Source organism: Tyto alba, unplaced genomic scaffold (assembly GCF_018691265.1).
Source record: "Tyto alba isolate M040663 unplaced genomic scaffold, T.alba_DEE_v4.0 Super-Scaffold_17, whole genome shotgun sequence".
Taxonomy (NCBI): domain Eukaryota; kingdom Metazoa; phylum Chordata; class Aves; order Strigiformes; family Tytonidae; genus Tyto; species Tyto alba.
Genome location: NW_024881279.1, coordinates 1,672,182 through 1,688,880, shown reverse-complemented (window position 1 = coordinate 1,688,880; position 16,699 = coordinate 1,672,182). Strand labels below are relative to the sequence as shown.

The window sequence follows — 16,699 nt, the reverse complement described above, 5'->3', positions numbered from 1 at the left end:
TGATTTAAGCACTAACTAAATATAGATGACACAGGAACACTGGGAAGCTACAGCTGAACCCATCTGTAGTGAGTGAAATATAGTCATGTAACGGAAATATCTCTAGAGCCTTGGAAATATGCTCTTAATTCAGCTCTCTTTTGTTGCAGCTGGTTTGACATGCAAAATTGCAGGAAGCCTTAGCGCTAGGCAGCCTGGAGACTGACGGTCACACTGGGATTGCTGATCAGCACAAGAGCAAGATTGGGAGGAACTCCCCAACACAAACTGGGGGAGAAGAAAAATCTTTTTGAGAATCCTCTGATGATGGGATACAACACCCACAACTAAAAGTATCTGTGAGAAAAAAAAAAAAAACAAAAACAAAAACAAAAAAAAAAAAACAACAAACACAAACAGAAACACCTTTTGTTGCTAAAGCAAGCCGTGCCAGCTGCCTGTGGTCGTTCAGGGGTGACATAACGGGCGCAGGGCAGAAGTGTGGTGCCAGCCCCACGGAGCAGGCACGCCGGGGCCCCGCCGCACACCCGTCCCCGCCCGGGACGCCGGGGCCCGAGCCTGCCCACTCGAGGCGTGGCAGAGGCGGCAGGTTCGCCGAGGCAGCGGGCAGCCGCGCTCACCGGGGCGGCCGCAGTGCCCCGGCCCCCGCGGGCAGGAGTCCCCGCCGGGCTGCAGCTCCCAGCGCGGGCTCCCCCCGGACCCGCCCGCGCCTCCCGGTCCGATCGCACCGAGCATCCCCCGCAGGGCCGGCGTCAGCCGTACCCCGGTGCCGCGCTCCGGTTCGGCGGGGGGGGGGGGGGGGGGGGGAGTCCCCAGCGGGGGAGAAGCGAAAGGAAGGAATCGGAGCGGCCGGTGTCCCCAGAACTGCCCAGCGCACCCCGAGAAGCGCCGCTGCTGCCGCCCGCGGAGCGCAGAGGGCGGCGGGGGATCCCTGCCCCGGGGGGACCCTCGCTGTCCCCCCCGCAGGACCGGGGCGTGCCCCGGCACCGCCCCCGCCCGGCAGCCGGCGGGAGCGCAGCGGGGCCGGAGCCGCCGGCACGGCGGGACCGGAGCAAGGGGGCCCGGAGGGTCCCGGGGCTGGCGCAGCCCCGCAGCCGGCTCTCGGCTGTCCCCGGCCGGGCGCAGGTTCCCCCCCACCCCCAGGCCTGTGTGTGTCGCGGTTTCCCCCCCGCCGCCCTCCTGACAACACACGGTTCGGCGGCAGGAGCCGGCCTGTCCTTGCCGGGGATGGTCCAACGTAGGCGCGGCAGAGCCCGCAGCCCTGCTGGGAATTTTCCGAACCGGTTTCTGGTTCTGTGCGTGTGCACGCCCTGTCCCTCAGCAAGGGCCTCCTCCAGGCGGGAGCAGCTCAGCAGATCTACCAGGCACAACATCAAGCTAGCATGTTTTCCAGCTTTATTTTTGATTAGGATTTGCCACTGTCCTTCAATTTGCAGCTAATAACATCTCCCCAACAAGTTGTCCTGTGCTGCAATAAAACAAGACAACTTTATAACACATCAGTGCTGCAGAGATTTCAGCTGCATGCTCTCCTAGAATCCTTCATTAGTCCACAGAGAGGGACAATGGGGTGCTGCCCCTTACCAGCACCCAGGGCAGCTTCTGTTTCATTCCCGCTTCTCCAGTCCTCAGCCCTTTTGATGGTAATACAACCTGAACAGAACCAGCACTGCTTGGAGACAAAAGGTCTAGATGAGAGAGGGAATATAGACTCACAGGGGAAAAAAAAAAAATAGTTTGTCTCCAGTAAATGAGTAATATATCTCTTCTTTTTAAGAGAAAATACACAGCTTCAAAGCCTAGAAACAAAGCTCCAGAAGAGATCATACACACCACCATCAATGAGCTGTTTAAGTAAACAGCATGGAACTCTAATAACCACCTCATCTGGCAGTGCTAATCAAGATCCACCATTTCAATTGCATTTTAATTAAAACTTTAAAAACTCTAAACTCAGCAGAATCATCTCCTGCTCAATGTTTGCTTCCACTTTCTATAATGAACTCCTTGGTCAGGGATTTTCCCATTCTTGGCCTTCTAGCATGAAGACGGCGTTACTAAAAAGCAAAACTTAAAAGGACAGACTGGGACAGGTCCCAGTTTACTTCACCTGAGATGTACATATGGCCCCATGAGCCAGCCGACACAGCACCCTTACTCTGCATCGATAATCACCAAGGTCTGACCAAAGACAACCCCAGGGCTGCCACACAAGTCCCGTGGGACTGCCCACAGCCCAAAGGGAATTGAAGGCAAAACCCAAACAACCTCCTCAACTGTGTTTATTCAGATAGCTCAGGAGGGTCCCAGTAGGATATGAAGACTAATTCATTTCAAATAGCAGCTCAATGTCATGCCCATGAGAATTTAAAACCAAATTCAATCCCACTCTCTACCCAATAGCTTTGAGAGAATACAAATGAGGTCATGTTTCAGCTTGGGAAATTAGTGCAAATGCAAATATTTTTGTAATAATAAAACCTGATCTCCAGCTCAGGCCTTATCAGTGGCTAGGAGTTACTAGGCTTTGTTTTTTTTCCCCTCCTTTAAAAAAAAAACCCTACTTCAACATATTCCTATCATTTATGGCTGTAAACTTACAGTAGTGTAAGATCATGTGAGGGATCATGGCCTCAATATAGAAATGTTTATATTATCAGAGCTTATTTACAGATACAAAGCACTTTTATGTTGCGTTAAGAGGTTCAGAAATGCCACTGGCTAGAATTAAAAAATTCCACCTCTAACTGATGAGAGCACCACGTGCAGCGTAGACCTCTGCCCTCGTTTATACGGGCTTTCAACAGGGCCTGCAATTAGCTCCCGGCTCAGAGCCCAGTGTAGCGCAGAGGCAGGAACTGGTCTCACCAGGGAGCAGCAAACCTGCTCCTCCAACCAAGGCAGCCAGCACAGAGCTCACTGTCAGCAGTTTGTCACGAGGGAAGCGGGCTGAGGATCCCTCCCAGTCAAGGTGTAGTTACTGTCTGCAGGAAAACAAAAGAGATGTTTACACAGAAGATGTGGCAAGGATCTGTTGGGTCCTGGAGGAATCCTGACTGCAGCAGAGCTGAGACAAGAGCAAGGAACAACTGGCAGCCAGTCAGCCGAGGAAGGCGATGCGGTGTGGCTGGGGGCCATCGGCATGGCTGGAAGAGGCTCCCAGCTGCCAACCCAATGACCAGTGTTGCTCCACCGGCCAGCTGCCTTCCGAGTCAGCCCAAACTGGCCATGGCCAAAGCAGCATCCCCGACTCGCAGACTGCGTCTGTGTTCTTCCAGAGCTGAGACCACTCAAGGCAGATTTTCGTTTTCTTCAACGTCTGCTTTTTGGTAGTCTCCTGGGCCCACAGCATTCTATGCCTTGGACGGTGGGGCACGTACCATTCAGAAATGCAAGACATGAGATCAGCCCCAGTGTGCCCTGGGAGCTTACCTCCCACAGCAGAGGTTGACCCTGCACCGGTATGCTGCAACTGGGATTCTCAAAGTGCAGGGAGAGGCTGAGGAACGACAGCAGCAGCCGATGGTTTTCCAAGAGCCTGAGCACTGAGTGGCAGAAAGCTGCAAATGTGACCCCGCCCTCCCTGTGCTATAAAGTGCCATGCTGCTTCTCCTGGCCTCCTCCCGAGCTCCTCCTCCCACTGCAGCCTCTGGTTGGGCATCCATCCACCTGCAGCCTGGGCCAGGGGGTCCCCCCCTGCCTGGGAACTCCTCACTGCTTTAGGTGACACAGTGAGAAGGCTCAGGGAGGGACCTCTGCTACTTCCCTCTCCGCCATGAAAGAGCTGTGGCGAGCCAGAGCCAGAGCCAGAGCCAGAGCCATGCCACCTGGGGACACCAAGGGCTGGAGCGTGTCATCAAATAACAAAGCACAGAGGAATCATCCAAAGTGAGTCTTCCCTCTCATCTTTGATTCTCTGCCCCTTAAAAGACAATATTTAACATATCACTAAGGAAAGACTTCAAGCTGAGTTCTTAACGAAACAGTAACATCTTTCAAAGTGGCTTGTATACTTTTTCCCCAATTAAAGTGCTCCAACAGTATCACCATTCAAACAAAAAACATGGATCTTACTGTTACTGTATTCTGTGGCAAAAAAAAATATACTGAAAGAGTGTAATTGCAAGAAGGCTCTGTATCTGTGACGGCTGAAACAGCCTTCTTTGTCTTTTATAAATTCCTGAAGCTAGTAGAGAGCAAAATAAAACCCTGTAAGTATATACATGAATAATGAGCACGTTATTTTTTCCTAAAAGGCCTTGAAATGGACGGAGTAAGAAAAAATGCAAAGGAAATGCAATCAGTGCAGCCAAGTAAAGATATTTCCAGCTCCTGAGTTACCACAACAAAAATGCAGGTGCACCAATCATCCTTAATGGAGAAAACCGACCCATCTGCACCACCAATATGCCTCCATACCAGTAACTGAATCGGGCAGCTGTAGAGCTGGGCATCTTGCCATTTTGTGAGCAGCACGCCTGCTATGGAGCTCCCCCATCATACCCAGCCAGGACAAAGTTTATCACTCCTTGCATTAAAGAAGTCCAGAGGTGTTCCTGCAGCTCTCCCTTCTCTCTGGCTGCAGCACATCTCCCACCTCACACCTGGCACCGCGAGAGGAGCTGGGCACTGCTGTGTGATTTACCTCCTCCAAGCAAACAGGAATGAACAAAGAGAAATGAATGTAGCAAAAACAAGGCCTTAAGCTCACTGGGAAGAGGAATAGTTTTTGCACACCATGCTTTGCTTTGATGTTATGTCTAGTACTCTGAATAGGGAATTTGCCTCTTTTTGCCCTAGCAACAACCCACTTCGTCATGGCTGCACAAAATTAACCTCACTTACTGTTATGGAGAGAACAGACCAGGCAGTTGGATTCCTGCACATGGTGCAAGTTCTGATAAATGTAAGAACTGAGATTAGAGCAGGTCTGATGTTCTTCACTAAAAAGCAAGGGTTGATATGGCATTCAGACTGAGAAATTAAAGAACAGCTAAATCAGGAAATGCAATTATTGTAGAAAGCTCAATCTTAACTCGGTGTTCTCTTCCATCAGCCTTAAACTAATGGCCTCTCTTCATGTAATTATAGACTATTAGTTACACCAAATCATATTTGCATAGTTACACAATCTTACTGTACCTCTAATGCACACACCATTCTGTAGTATTAATGCTGCTTCAAATTTAATTTATGTGGGTTTTACTCCAGGGTAATTTAGGACTTCAGTGAAGCTCCCAACTGCTGGTGCCTGATTAACTCGGGTCGAAGCCATCGGAATGACTCACCAGAAAAGTAAACCCACTTGTAGTTAACACAGCAGGGACAAAACTGACAGGCTGATAGTATAATGGTCATCATAATAACAAAGCTAAAGTCTTCAAAAAAGAATGACCTGAAAATTGGCTATTTTAGGTCCATCCCAGGCCAAGGATTCTGGCTGTGGGGTCCTGCCATCCTGAGAGCTCTCCAGCATCCAGACCAGGGTTTGCTCTGCAAAGCATCATGCAAAGACCGGGCGCGGCCAGAGGAGTTAGCCCCTGGCCAGCTGGTCCCTGCAGCTGCTCCATTCCACTGGTGGTTTAACGTCTGGGATCAGGAGCTTTAGGACACATTTTAAACTGTTCCCAAGCAGAGTTTCCTTCACTTTGTTAATTGGCTTATTCCACTGATCTAAATACGATAAGAGGTAAATCCTGAAGATACTTTCAGAGGTCACGCATACAGGAATCCACTGTATGGAGTGCATGAGGAAATAAATTATTTTTATTTTTCACATGCATCACTCAAAAATATTCCAAAGGCCAAAATTTTAGCCTAGAGGTGCCCCTAAGGAAAAGAGCTTAGTTTTAAGGTGCCTCTGGCTCAGCTTTAATGTTAAAGACCCCTAAAAAGCTAACCGCCTAGCTTAAGGGCACCTTTGAGCTAAGCTTTAAAATTGGCTCAAACTTAAAGTGATTAAACATACCGGCCTTTGTGTCACCTCCGCTAGAAACTCCAAAAATGCTACTGCAAAGCCTGAGAACAAACAGAAATGCAGAAAAATGGAAAACTGTAAAAGGCTTCAGATAAAACAAAAAGATAGTTACCTTGAGGCTACTTAAACACAGGAACTGCTCCACTCTGGTAGCCTTTCTGAAACAGGGAACTATTCATACAAATACTCTGGGAATTATAAGAACTTCATAATCCTTTATTTTAAAGGAAAGTCATATTTTGGTCTTTTAAGGACCCAATCTTCTGAGTATCAAGCTATTCAGGAAATAATCCATATGCTTAAAGATAGGTTTCATTATTTAGTGTATTTTTTCCCCTAAAACAGTATTTAATTTTGAGCTAAAAGTCAGTTTCACTAACAGCACTGATTACCCGAGCGGTGCTTGTTGCTTGCCTTGCCACTGAGAAATTTATAAATCAGGCACTGGACAGTCTGAACACTTAGTATTAATAAACTAAAGGTGAAGGTATTCCTAAAGTAATAGATTAACTTCCTGAGAGTAATCACATTAAATGAACCAAGTTAGCTCCAGGCTTCATGTACCAAAGCCAACGCTGTATGACCTTTTCTAGTTTTGCCTTTGTCAAAATATTGATACCAAATAGAGAGCACAGGATCTACGTTTGTAAAATGTATTTGTATATGTTGTACAAACTTGACTGAGGAGTAGAGCCCACCCGCACCAGGCGTAAGGAGGTTTACAAGGACATGGGAGGACTTGCCACATCCTCCAGGCTTCAGCAGCATCCCAGTGCTAATGCTTTCAACAACAGGCTCCTAACGGGCAGCTGTGCTTTTTGCACAACTCCCACTGGCCACAGAAGTGATGAACCCAAATCTGAGATGCTCTGAAGTCAGGAGACACAGGAGCTACTTAACAAAAGACAGAGGAGCTGCTGTGACTTATCAAGCATCAAAGATCAGAATTAGTCCATGCCCTCCCTTGCTCTCTGTAGTCTATAATTTGGAAGTAAGCTTAATTTCTGAAGACCAAATGTAGATATACTCTCAGTTTAAACTCCCTGCAGGGCAGATCTAAACTGCTGGTGGGAGAAGAGCTCACTGCTGCTGACCAAGCTCCCCGCGGGTTCACGCCTGGTACAGCAGCAGCAGGCACTGCGCAGGGACCGGGCTGACAGCCATGGGTGGTTCTGGCATCCCCTCGGGATAACGCTGTTAGATTCTGCCTTCTCTCGGGGGATGACGGGGATCGGGGACAAGGGCTTTCTGTACCCAGCAGCAGGGTGGAGTGGGGCTGCACTGAGAGCTGGTGCCCACCCGCGCCACAGACAGTCACTGCCCTGTGCCTCTGCTGCAGCTGCAGCTCAGGCAGAGCCCCCACATACATGGGTGCCAGCCATTCTTCAGGGGCCCTGAAAGAAACACTCATTTTCAAATACGTAATATTTACCCCATTGATTTTTAAAAATCTATTTATTAAACTGCCTTTCCATTTCTTTTCCCCTCCTCAGCCATATGGCAGCTCCGCCCTCAGCTCAGCTCCCTGGGGTAGCTGTTCAGAAGGACAAACAGCCACACACCCAGGCCACGCCAGCCACAGCAAGGAAGGCGTGAGCAGTGTCACCAGGGTGGCTGCGCCGGTGACAACACAACACGTGGAGCACCTTCAAAGGCAGACCACCCGCCTCGCTGTCGGCGGCTCTGCTGGTGATGCAGGAGGGTCCCAGCACGCTGGCTCCACGGGAAGGCTGCCCAGCTCCCACCCACCCAGACCTTTCGGGAGCCCTGAGCGGGTCCCCATCAGCCCAGCCTGCACAGGAACCAGCGGGCTCAGCTCCACTCCCACCACGAAAGGTGGATTGGCTCCACCGACTGCCTGCAACTGCAGCAGATGTACATACACATTGAGCCAACCTGGCCACATCAGAGAGAATTCCTTGTCCTGGGCACGCTTTTTAATTAATCTCACCTTACGTGGTAACTCTAAAAGGCATACTAAGGATCGAAGATTCTCCCCAGAAGAAAAGAAAGTATGGAAAACGACAACAGCTTGGCTTTAAAATAAAGTTTTCAGGAGGGTGGAGGTGAGGAAGGTTGACAGCTTAACCCTTAACAAACCTTCCTTTTTCACAGTCTAGGGTGTTACCTGACACAGCCATGACCGACTATCTTCAGCAACACAGAAACTCTCAACTTCAGCCAGAAATCCTTCGCTGTGTGTAGAAAACTCATTGCAATGGAGGACACAGATGCACTAAAGAGCACAATCTGAATTTAAGTTAACAGCACTATTAGCTCAAAGGTCATACAGACACCAACAGAGCAGCAGGCTGCCATACAGTAAACATACAAGACACATTCTTTACTAAGGATGGATGTCTTAGTTACAGTACCAGTTCCCCTTCTGGCTGTCCCACATTAAGGGAAAATAAAAGCATGCAGCAAGAGCAGTACGAGGTTCAGAAAGTTTTGTTTGTAAGGACAGGCTCAGACAGGGAATTCAACTGAATGAGGCTAGATACAAAATCATGATAAAGCCAATGCTGAGCAATTCTTCTGCAGGCTACATAGCAGAGGCTGAGAATCATTTTAACTTGCAGATAGTTTTGTTAGAGATAAATGAACACAAACCATGAAGACACCTCAGCACTAGAACTGATTACCAGCAAAGATAGCAATTTGGCATCCTTTGAAGACTGAGACGTGTTTGACAAGAATCTGTTAAGTATCTGCTTTGTTAGAGCCTGCTGCAAAGAGAAAGGTGATCTAATAGACCTCCCTAGCTCTTACCAGCCCTCCAGCGCTCACATCACTTCTGTGAATGCATGTTTCCATGCTACCTGTAATAATTATCACTTAAAATCACTTAAATATTGTCACTTAAATCTTGGGAGAAGCAATACGGCATGATAGTCTTCTCCTGTATATCTCCTCCCATTCAAACATCTCAAGTCAATTTATTAATTCATCTATTGCTAAATTAGAAGACCCTAGAGACCAGCTGGATGGGAGTAAGATTCTAGACCAAATCTGGCATGAATGAAGATCTTCTCTAAGAATCCCTGTACCATGTCAATACTACCAACAAGTACAGTTAATCCCACTAGATGATTCCCAAGGGACTTTTTAATCCTACTTTTTTGATTCCTTCCAAATTCCGCTAAGAAATCTACCCATGTTGTCTTCCAGCCTTGAACCAATACTTTGATTTTGGAGGAATGATTGAAATCTCAGACTGCTGTGCCAGCAGTTTCACTGAGCACTTATCGGAATAGGTGAAATATCAACAACGCCATCTCCCAGGAAAGCCAGGGCTCCCAGCAGAAGTGCAGCCAGGAGGGCAGCGAGTGCAGCCCCGATGATAACGTAATAAAGACAGTTGCAATGTTAACTAGCAAGACTGAGACCCAGACCATGGCCTGGGGTAACTGTACAGCCTGCCCGCTGTTTTTCATTCCTGCAGCTGCGATTCAAGACCTTCCCGCGCTGCCCCCACCACTTGTTGTTCTCCAACATGAGTCACATTTGAGCAGCATTGCTCCTATCACATCTGCTCCTGACACAGCGAGGATGAAGCATGGCAGGGTTTCAAAGCCCTTCGCCACCAGCCGCAGCTCCTCCCTGTTCGGATCGCACACACAGGTCCACTGTACCCATCCTGCTCTGCCTCGCTTTTGGGTACGTTGGACATAGAAAGTTTTATTTCTGTCTTCTGTTTCCCAAGTTCTGTTTCCACAGTACAGTGTAAAGCTGTTTTGTCCCCCATGAAAGAAAAACAGCCAGCATCACAGTTCCACACCAATGATTACAAACGTTGTGCTTGGTCCACTACCGCTTGTAATGCACTACCATCGTAACTTTCTATAAGGTACGGATATAGTCATTGTAAATTATTTGCAGGGATAAAAAATGTGCAGGAATGAACTGCAGAGTAATACAAAGCTCCTGGTGGACTCCTGAAAACAAGAAATATTGGGACTTTTTGGAGCAGAACAGTGAGTTTATCACTTATATCTGTACAGCCTGAGCCTACTCACAGCAACGACTGATCTTCAAACCTTTGGCCTAACGGGACTTACACTCAGTGGATACTTTATTTTGGTCCTTCACAAAAGTACATGGAAAGTATAAAAAAAGTGCTAAAGTTTCTTATTACATTGTTATGGTAATTAGACTTAATAAAATAGTACAAAACCCATAGCATATACTTGTTTTTAAATTAGTTTGAAAGTAGCAGTGCTTCTTTGACATATAACTCCTAACTGTTTTCACTGTATTATGCAGATTTTTAGCACTACAGTATCAAAGGTACATCATTATTTTTCTGTTACAACTAAAAAATTGTATCTAGACCTTAGCTGTAAATTCAGATATTGGATAAAGTATTTAATGTTAAAGATTAATATTTAAATAATCCCCATCAGTTGCACCGTGAGTGAGTGAACTGAAAGCAAACACATTTGTGTTGTGATACAGGTTTGTATCTGCACCAAACTAACATAATATTGCACAGAGATCCCACAACTGCAGCAATGAATGGCCTCACTTATCAGCATGAAATACAAAGTGATTCAAGACCTTCAGCCTAACTCAATGTCAACCACATTTGGAATAATCTGGAAGTTACTGAAAATATATTCAAGTTGTTGGCCTGTCAGATTAATAACGCAGTTAAAGACCTAAGCATAGTAACAGATTTTAAGGATAGAAAATAACTATTACATGCCCAAACATCAATTAAAAGTATCCAAAAGAATTAACACTTCTGCAGAACAGCCAATATTTCAAGCCCTGCTCAGAAAAGTGCACAAAAATGCACTTCTGATAAAATTCTGGAAGAAAAACATATGCATGACTCAAAGTTTGGCGACTGTATGACCTCAGAGAACTCACTTCCCACCTTTGTGCTTGCTTCCTCATCTGCAGGAAAGGATATTGTTTTCTTAATTCAAAGGCTTTTTTTCTGAAGGTTACTCAGCTAAAGATTTAAATGATCTCTGATATCCTTGAGTTGAATATGTTGCAGAAATAATAATAAAAAAAAAAGTTTGCTTTTAAAAAAAGAACAGGCAGTTATTGTGATCAGTATATATGTATTCATTCTGAAGTGGTTTATTTTGTAAACATACATCCCAAGTCTGCCAGCTGCTGCAGCCTATCCACAGTTCTCAGCAAACCTGATACATACTTCTATTAAGGCACCAGTCCCTCTGTCATTCAGCCCTTTTTCAGCAAATAATAAATGATAGAAAGCCCACAGTGCACATTCCATATCGACAGATATATTTAGATAAATTTTCAGTGCACACACCACCACAAGATCAAGGCAGACCCAGATACCTGCTTTGCATCTTAAGTAACAGATCAAGAAATGATTTTCTACAGCAATGTTCCTCATTCAGATACAGTTCTGGTGTAGCAATCAGGGTCCAAAGGCTGAAATTCTGTCAAACCTCTATTACTCAGCCAAGCTACAGGCACACCTTTAAGGTCAAGGGGACACCAGCGTTCATACCTACATGCTGCTGAGTGGGACTGAATTCAAACATGAGACACCAACTCCACATCTGAATGCATTACTGAGCTGTGCTATTAAGGCCCAAGTAGTCAATATTTTCAAAAGATCTCAAAGCACATGCACTTTATTACATCCTAAGCCACACACCTTGGTACAAGGAGGACTGAAGTTTCTGAACAACGATCATCAGGAGTGTGATGGCAACAATGGGTCACACAAGGGAAGCCAGCACGTCACCCGCTCAGCCACACCACAGCCACCACCTCGGGCTCTCCACTTGCACCAGCCTTTCTCAGACTCACCCTCCGCACCCTGTTCACTGCCATCATCCCACACCTCCACAGCAATGCTAACGACACTGGACCATTTCCATGGGCACTGCTAGGCAAGGACTGTAGCTTCACAGCAAAGCAGAGACAAACAACAAACCAGTCTGTGAGGAAATAAATGAAAGCTCAGCTGCAACTTTCTAAAACCATTTCATAGGCAGTGCCAAAAGAGGATAAGCAAGCATGCTTGAATTTCAGGTTTATTACAGCTTGGTGCACAGTCTTTGTTCTCTGTTCCAGGCTCTTTGCTGACCTAGATCTCTCATTTACAACTCTGGGAATTTGGGATGAATGAAGAAGAGAATTCTTACAGTGAGATAGTAAGAGAATACATTGGGATTGCAGGTCTCAGTCAGGATGGAGCCGGGATCAGAAGGGTCTTTGGAGGAACACCTTCACCAGAAAGGGGTGAGTTCCGAGGGTGCTGCCAGGGCACAAAGGAGTTTCTCCTCTGGTTAAGAGGGACAACTCTGTCAGGCTGGGGGACGAGGGGAGCCTTTTCTCTTTGACAGGCTCAACTGTCCTGTGCCTTCTGCCTGTCTGTCGAGTAAAGCCTGGCTGAAAGACTGACCAAGGCAGCATCTGACTGAATTTGGTCCCTGAGGCATCACAGCTTCACCAAGAAGAGTTCTGCCCATTTATGAGTCTGCACTCCACTGAGTATGAGCAGAGATACCGAATTGCAACTTCCTCACTTTAAAACATGGAGGCATGAGCACTACATCCTGCTCCTGCTGCACATCATTACTGAGGGTTCTTGTATGATACACTGGCCTTTTTAGCCACTCTGAAAGGACAGAGGCAGGAGTCAGGCTCTCACCTGGGTTCTTGGTTCTGCTAGTGATTTGGCCTGCAACAGTCATTCAAACTCCCCAGACCTCAGTTTCACCCCAAGCTAGTTACATGCATTTGATAATTGGTCTGAGAAACAGATCTGTACAAGTTTCATTTATATATTATTTGCAATGGAGAATAGACAGCACACTAGTGTGGCATTCTTTAATTCATCTTTTTTTCTCATATGACCTCCCCTGAAACAGCAAGGTCTGCTTCACCACTGAATTACTTATTCCAGTAGAACAATGCAAAAGTTACTTATACAGAATATCTTAAGGAGCTGTGCCTTTGGACAAAGTCAACATGAAAACAAAAGAAATCTTCAGAGAAATTTTCAAAGAATTCCAGAGAGTCTGAGTTATCTATTGGGATAATTTTATCTGCTTAGAACTTCAGAGAAAATTAGAAAAAAAAAATCACAAAAAAGTCCATACTGTCTGGTTGGACTAAAATATAGCAATCTAAATGGATACAGTAATTTAGCCTGGAGTGTCATCATCTATTGCCCAGACCCTCCTGCTTGACCTTTCCACTCCATATTTTCAGCCTTATGACATTCTTGATGAAGGGATCAGGAACTGTGGCAAGGTACTGCCCACAGTGCTGCTTTTTCACTAGATATACACAGTTGTCAGAGACTGAAGCCAAACTTCTCAAAAGCAGCTGTAAGCATACATCCTTACAGTGTTTGCCAGGATTTTCCCAGTGCTCACGGATGAGGTTGGTAATTCAGTCTATGCACACAGACTCAATTAGGTGAATGAGTCTGTAGAAAGCTGGGTGACAGGAAGAGTGTTTCTCCTCATTAACTAACTCTGGCTAGGGCACATGAGGAAAATCCCTGTGGTTCCACATAGGGAGGTAGCAGTGGTGTGAAGTTTTGGTCCGGCAGAGCTGTTTGGATGACTGCAGATGATTCACACACAGCAAACATGAATGCAGTCATATCACACAGGGTTATAAATCAGCATGAACAAGCACTCCCTATGGGAGAAGTCCCACTTAAGTCTCTGTGAACACAGACCTGATACTTTGCGTTCCTACCCAGAAAATACAAAGTTCAACCACTGCTGAGAACATTTCATTTATCCCAAAGAGCTGCAGAGCTGTTTTGCCGAGACCTGAAATCAGGCTTTACTGAATGAGGGAAAGGGAGCAGGTAACTAAACACAGGCAGAGCTAGGTGTGATTTTTTTCACTTTCTTGGGAATATACAGATGAATTAAAGGCCATATTTACAAACTACATAAACCTGGAAATCGTGCAGCACTGAAAGCAGATAGTCCTCCTTAAGCTGGTCCTGCTGCTTGCTCATTTGCACAATTAGTGCAGAGTTAACAGTAAACCGAGAAGCACTGACAGGAATAAACAAAGTCATTTTCTGCTAAACTTCAGCCGCCCTCCGAGCCTTTTTTCTGCCTTCTCCCGCGATAAACAACCGCCGGTTCCCTGCTCCTTGCGAGGAGAGGAAGACTCGGGCACGGCGGGGCCCCCCCGCGCTCCCACCCGCGGCGCGTACCTTCCGCGTGGCAGCTGGAGGAGAGGATGGCGCTCGGCGGTCTGAAGATGTAAGGCAGATAGCGCGAGAAGCATTTCATCTTCCAAACCCGTAATTAAAAAATAAATAAATAAATAAAAATAAAGGAAATAAACCCAAAGCTAAAAAAAAAAAAAAAAACACCAAACCAAACCGAAACAAAAACAAAACAAAACACTAAAAAAAATAAAGAAAATAACGCGACCCCGCCTCAATCCATGAGGATCCTCCGGTGCCCAGGCAGCCTACGCGGCGGGGGCTGGCTGCGGGGGCTGCCTGGCTGGCAGAGCCGGCCGGCCGGCCCCCATGCTGCCGGCGGGCGGCCCCGGCCCCGGCCCCGGCCCCGGCAGCAGAGCGGAGCGGAGCGCTCCGGCCCGCCCGGCACCGCCGCTGCATCGGCTGAGGCGCGGCCGGGATTGCTGACTAAGCCCGTCCTGCTTGCGAACACACCCCCGGAGCACCGCGCCTCGGCCGCCCGGCCTCGCAGGGAGGCGCAGACCCGAGCCCGGCGCCGGGCAGCCGCCCCCCGGGGCCCCAGCCCCCTGCCCAGCCCCAGCCCGCTCCGCTCCGCGGCAGCCCCGGGGGTTTCGCTGCGGTTCCCCAGCGCCGGCGCGGCCGGAGCCAGCGGCGCGGCCGGCAGCGCTTCCCCGCCCGGGGAGTCGGGGGAGGGGGGGACGCTCCTCGGGGGTTAGGGATGTAGGAGCCCGAGGTAATTTCTGCTTTGAAACCGAAGCGCAGCCCGGCCGGCTCTGCGCCAAGAGATGCCGGAGGCGCCGGCCCTGCGGGTCGGAGCATTCCCGGCTCCGCGCTCTCGGGGCGTTCGGAGCGTTTTTGGATCAGGGAGTGACCAAAAGGCACTTATAAACCACACAATGCAAATTAAACCATAGAACGAAAACGCATTTTGCTATATTATGGATTATTCCGACGCCGTGCTTCTAATCCGGACTCTCCAATACCCAGCTGAACCTGCAGCATTTAAATAGAACAGATCTAGATCAGTATTTCTAACACTTTTTCACCCACAACCCACCCTAAGGCAGAAACCTCTCACAGCTAACTGCACTCTAAACTTGCCATGCCACAGCCTGCTCAGGTGCACATAATAGACAATATCACAGTAACAAGGGGGCAGGTTGGAAGGAAATGTGATAAACTGCTCGTGCTCACCCGCCCTGTCTTCCTGCTGTTTAATTACTCTACAGATAAGTCTCTGCTTCAGGACCAAACCACTCACCATTCTTGCCTGCTGTTGTTGCCTCATGTGGAGCACTAGGTCATTTTGCTGTTTGGTTTCATCATCTGGCTGGAGTCTGTATAATTTTGCTGTCATTGGCATGTGACAGCATGACTGCACTAATAGCAAAGAGATGCAAGGCACCTGTGCCAGTGGAGAAAGCAGCTTTTCCTTTCACTTCAACATCTTTCTCTTTATTCAAAATACCTTCTCTGGTTATGGAAAAAAAAAAAAAAATCCAGGTCTGGGCTGCAAGGAATGCAAAGCCTTCCTGCTTAGAGATGACAGCTCACTGATTGCACCACACAGAAGTAAAGGCTGAAGATCAAGTACTACTGTGTATCTCAAGTCTATCCCAGGAAACAAGATATGAAATAAAGAGACAGTATTTTATAAAGCAGTTTTCATGGAAAGTCACTTTACGTGTTCATGTGTGACTCACACAATGAGATTATTTAATATTTAGCCTGTAAATGTAAATTACTGTCTCTGAAGCAAACGCTGCTGTTTAACTGCACCCAGAAACTACATTCAGGTTTACTTGAGAAAGTGATGAATGTCATCTCCAGTTGAAATTACAGAGGGAAGTTTGACGCGGTATGCATAATTAAACCACATCACAGACATGAAAACTGCAATTACGTATCTCTAATTATCACAGCAGCTCAGTTACCACTTTCATAATAGTGCGCAACAAAACCTGAAAAAGAATGTGAATTTCCAAGCAGCTAGTTAGACTAATATTCTGGAGCTGGGACGCCTCTAGAGAAGGCTAGGGCCATCCCTAAGTCAGGCCAGCTGAGAACAGATCTGAGAAACCATCCACTTTCCTTTCTCAGCACATGGCTTATGCTCTCTCTGCACGCGCAAGTGCGCATCACGAGAAGAGGGCAGCACACGCGGTGGCACCTGAGGATGGCATCTTGAGAGCCACGCTGCCGTACCATGGACATGGTCATCCACAGCGCACACACCAACCTGCTCACTCGCCAGCGTGGGTTTCCACACCAAACACATCCCACTGCAACCCAGATCCTCACGATCACAGCGCTGGGCTTGTGTAACTTACTCTGGTAGCAGAGAGCTGAAAGTTTATTCCACCGCTGGATCTGAATGGATGAGGTGTTATTTGCCTGCTGTTCCAGGAAGGGAGAGGAAAACTAACTGCTCCAAGACCAGTGCAAGCCCCTCAGTTCTCTTTGGTCCCATGCTTAAGAGCCCAGAAAGAGTTTTGCCCCAGTTCTGCTTAGAAAATCACCATTACAGCTTCAGGTGGAGGACT

The 16,699-nt window shown here is 47.4% G+C and overlaps 1 protein-coding gene across 2 annotated transcripts in view; it reads right to left on the bottom strand.

Moving 5' to 3' along the window:
- Positions 1–16,699, bottom strand: part of PPP2R2B (protein phosphatase 2 regulatory subunit Bbeta) — a 111,516-nt gene that overhangs the window by 90,308 nt on the left and 4,509 nt on the right. The window contains exon 1 of one of the 2 annotated variants that reach the window (XM_042790056.1): positions 14,163–14,303. The exons of the other annotated variant lie outside the window; for it this stretch is intronic. Coding sequence (XP_042645990.1) covers positions 14,163–14,241 — 79 coding nt within the window. The 5' untranslated portion in view covers positions 14,242–14,303. Of the gene's footprint in view, positions 1–14,162; positions 14,304–16,699 lie in introns of those variants that run through there. 2 annotated transcript variants of the gene reach the window in all.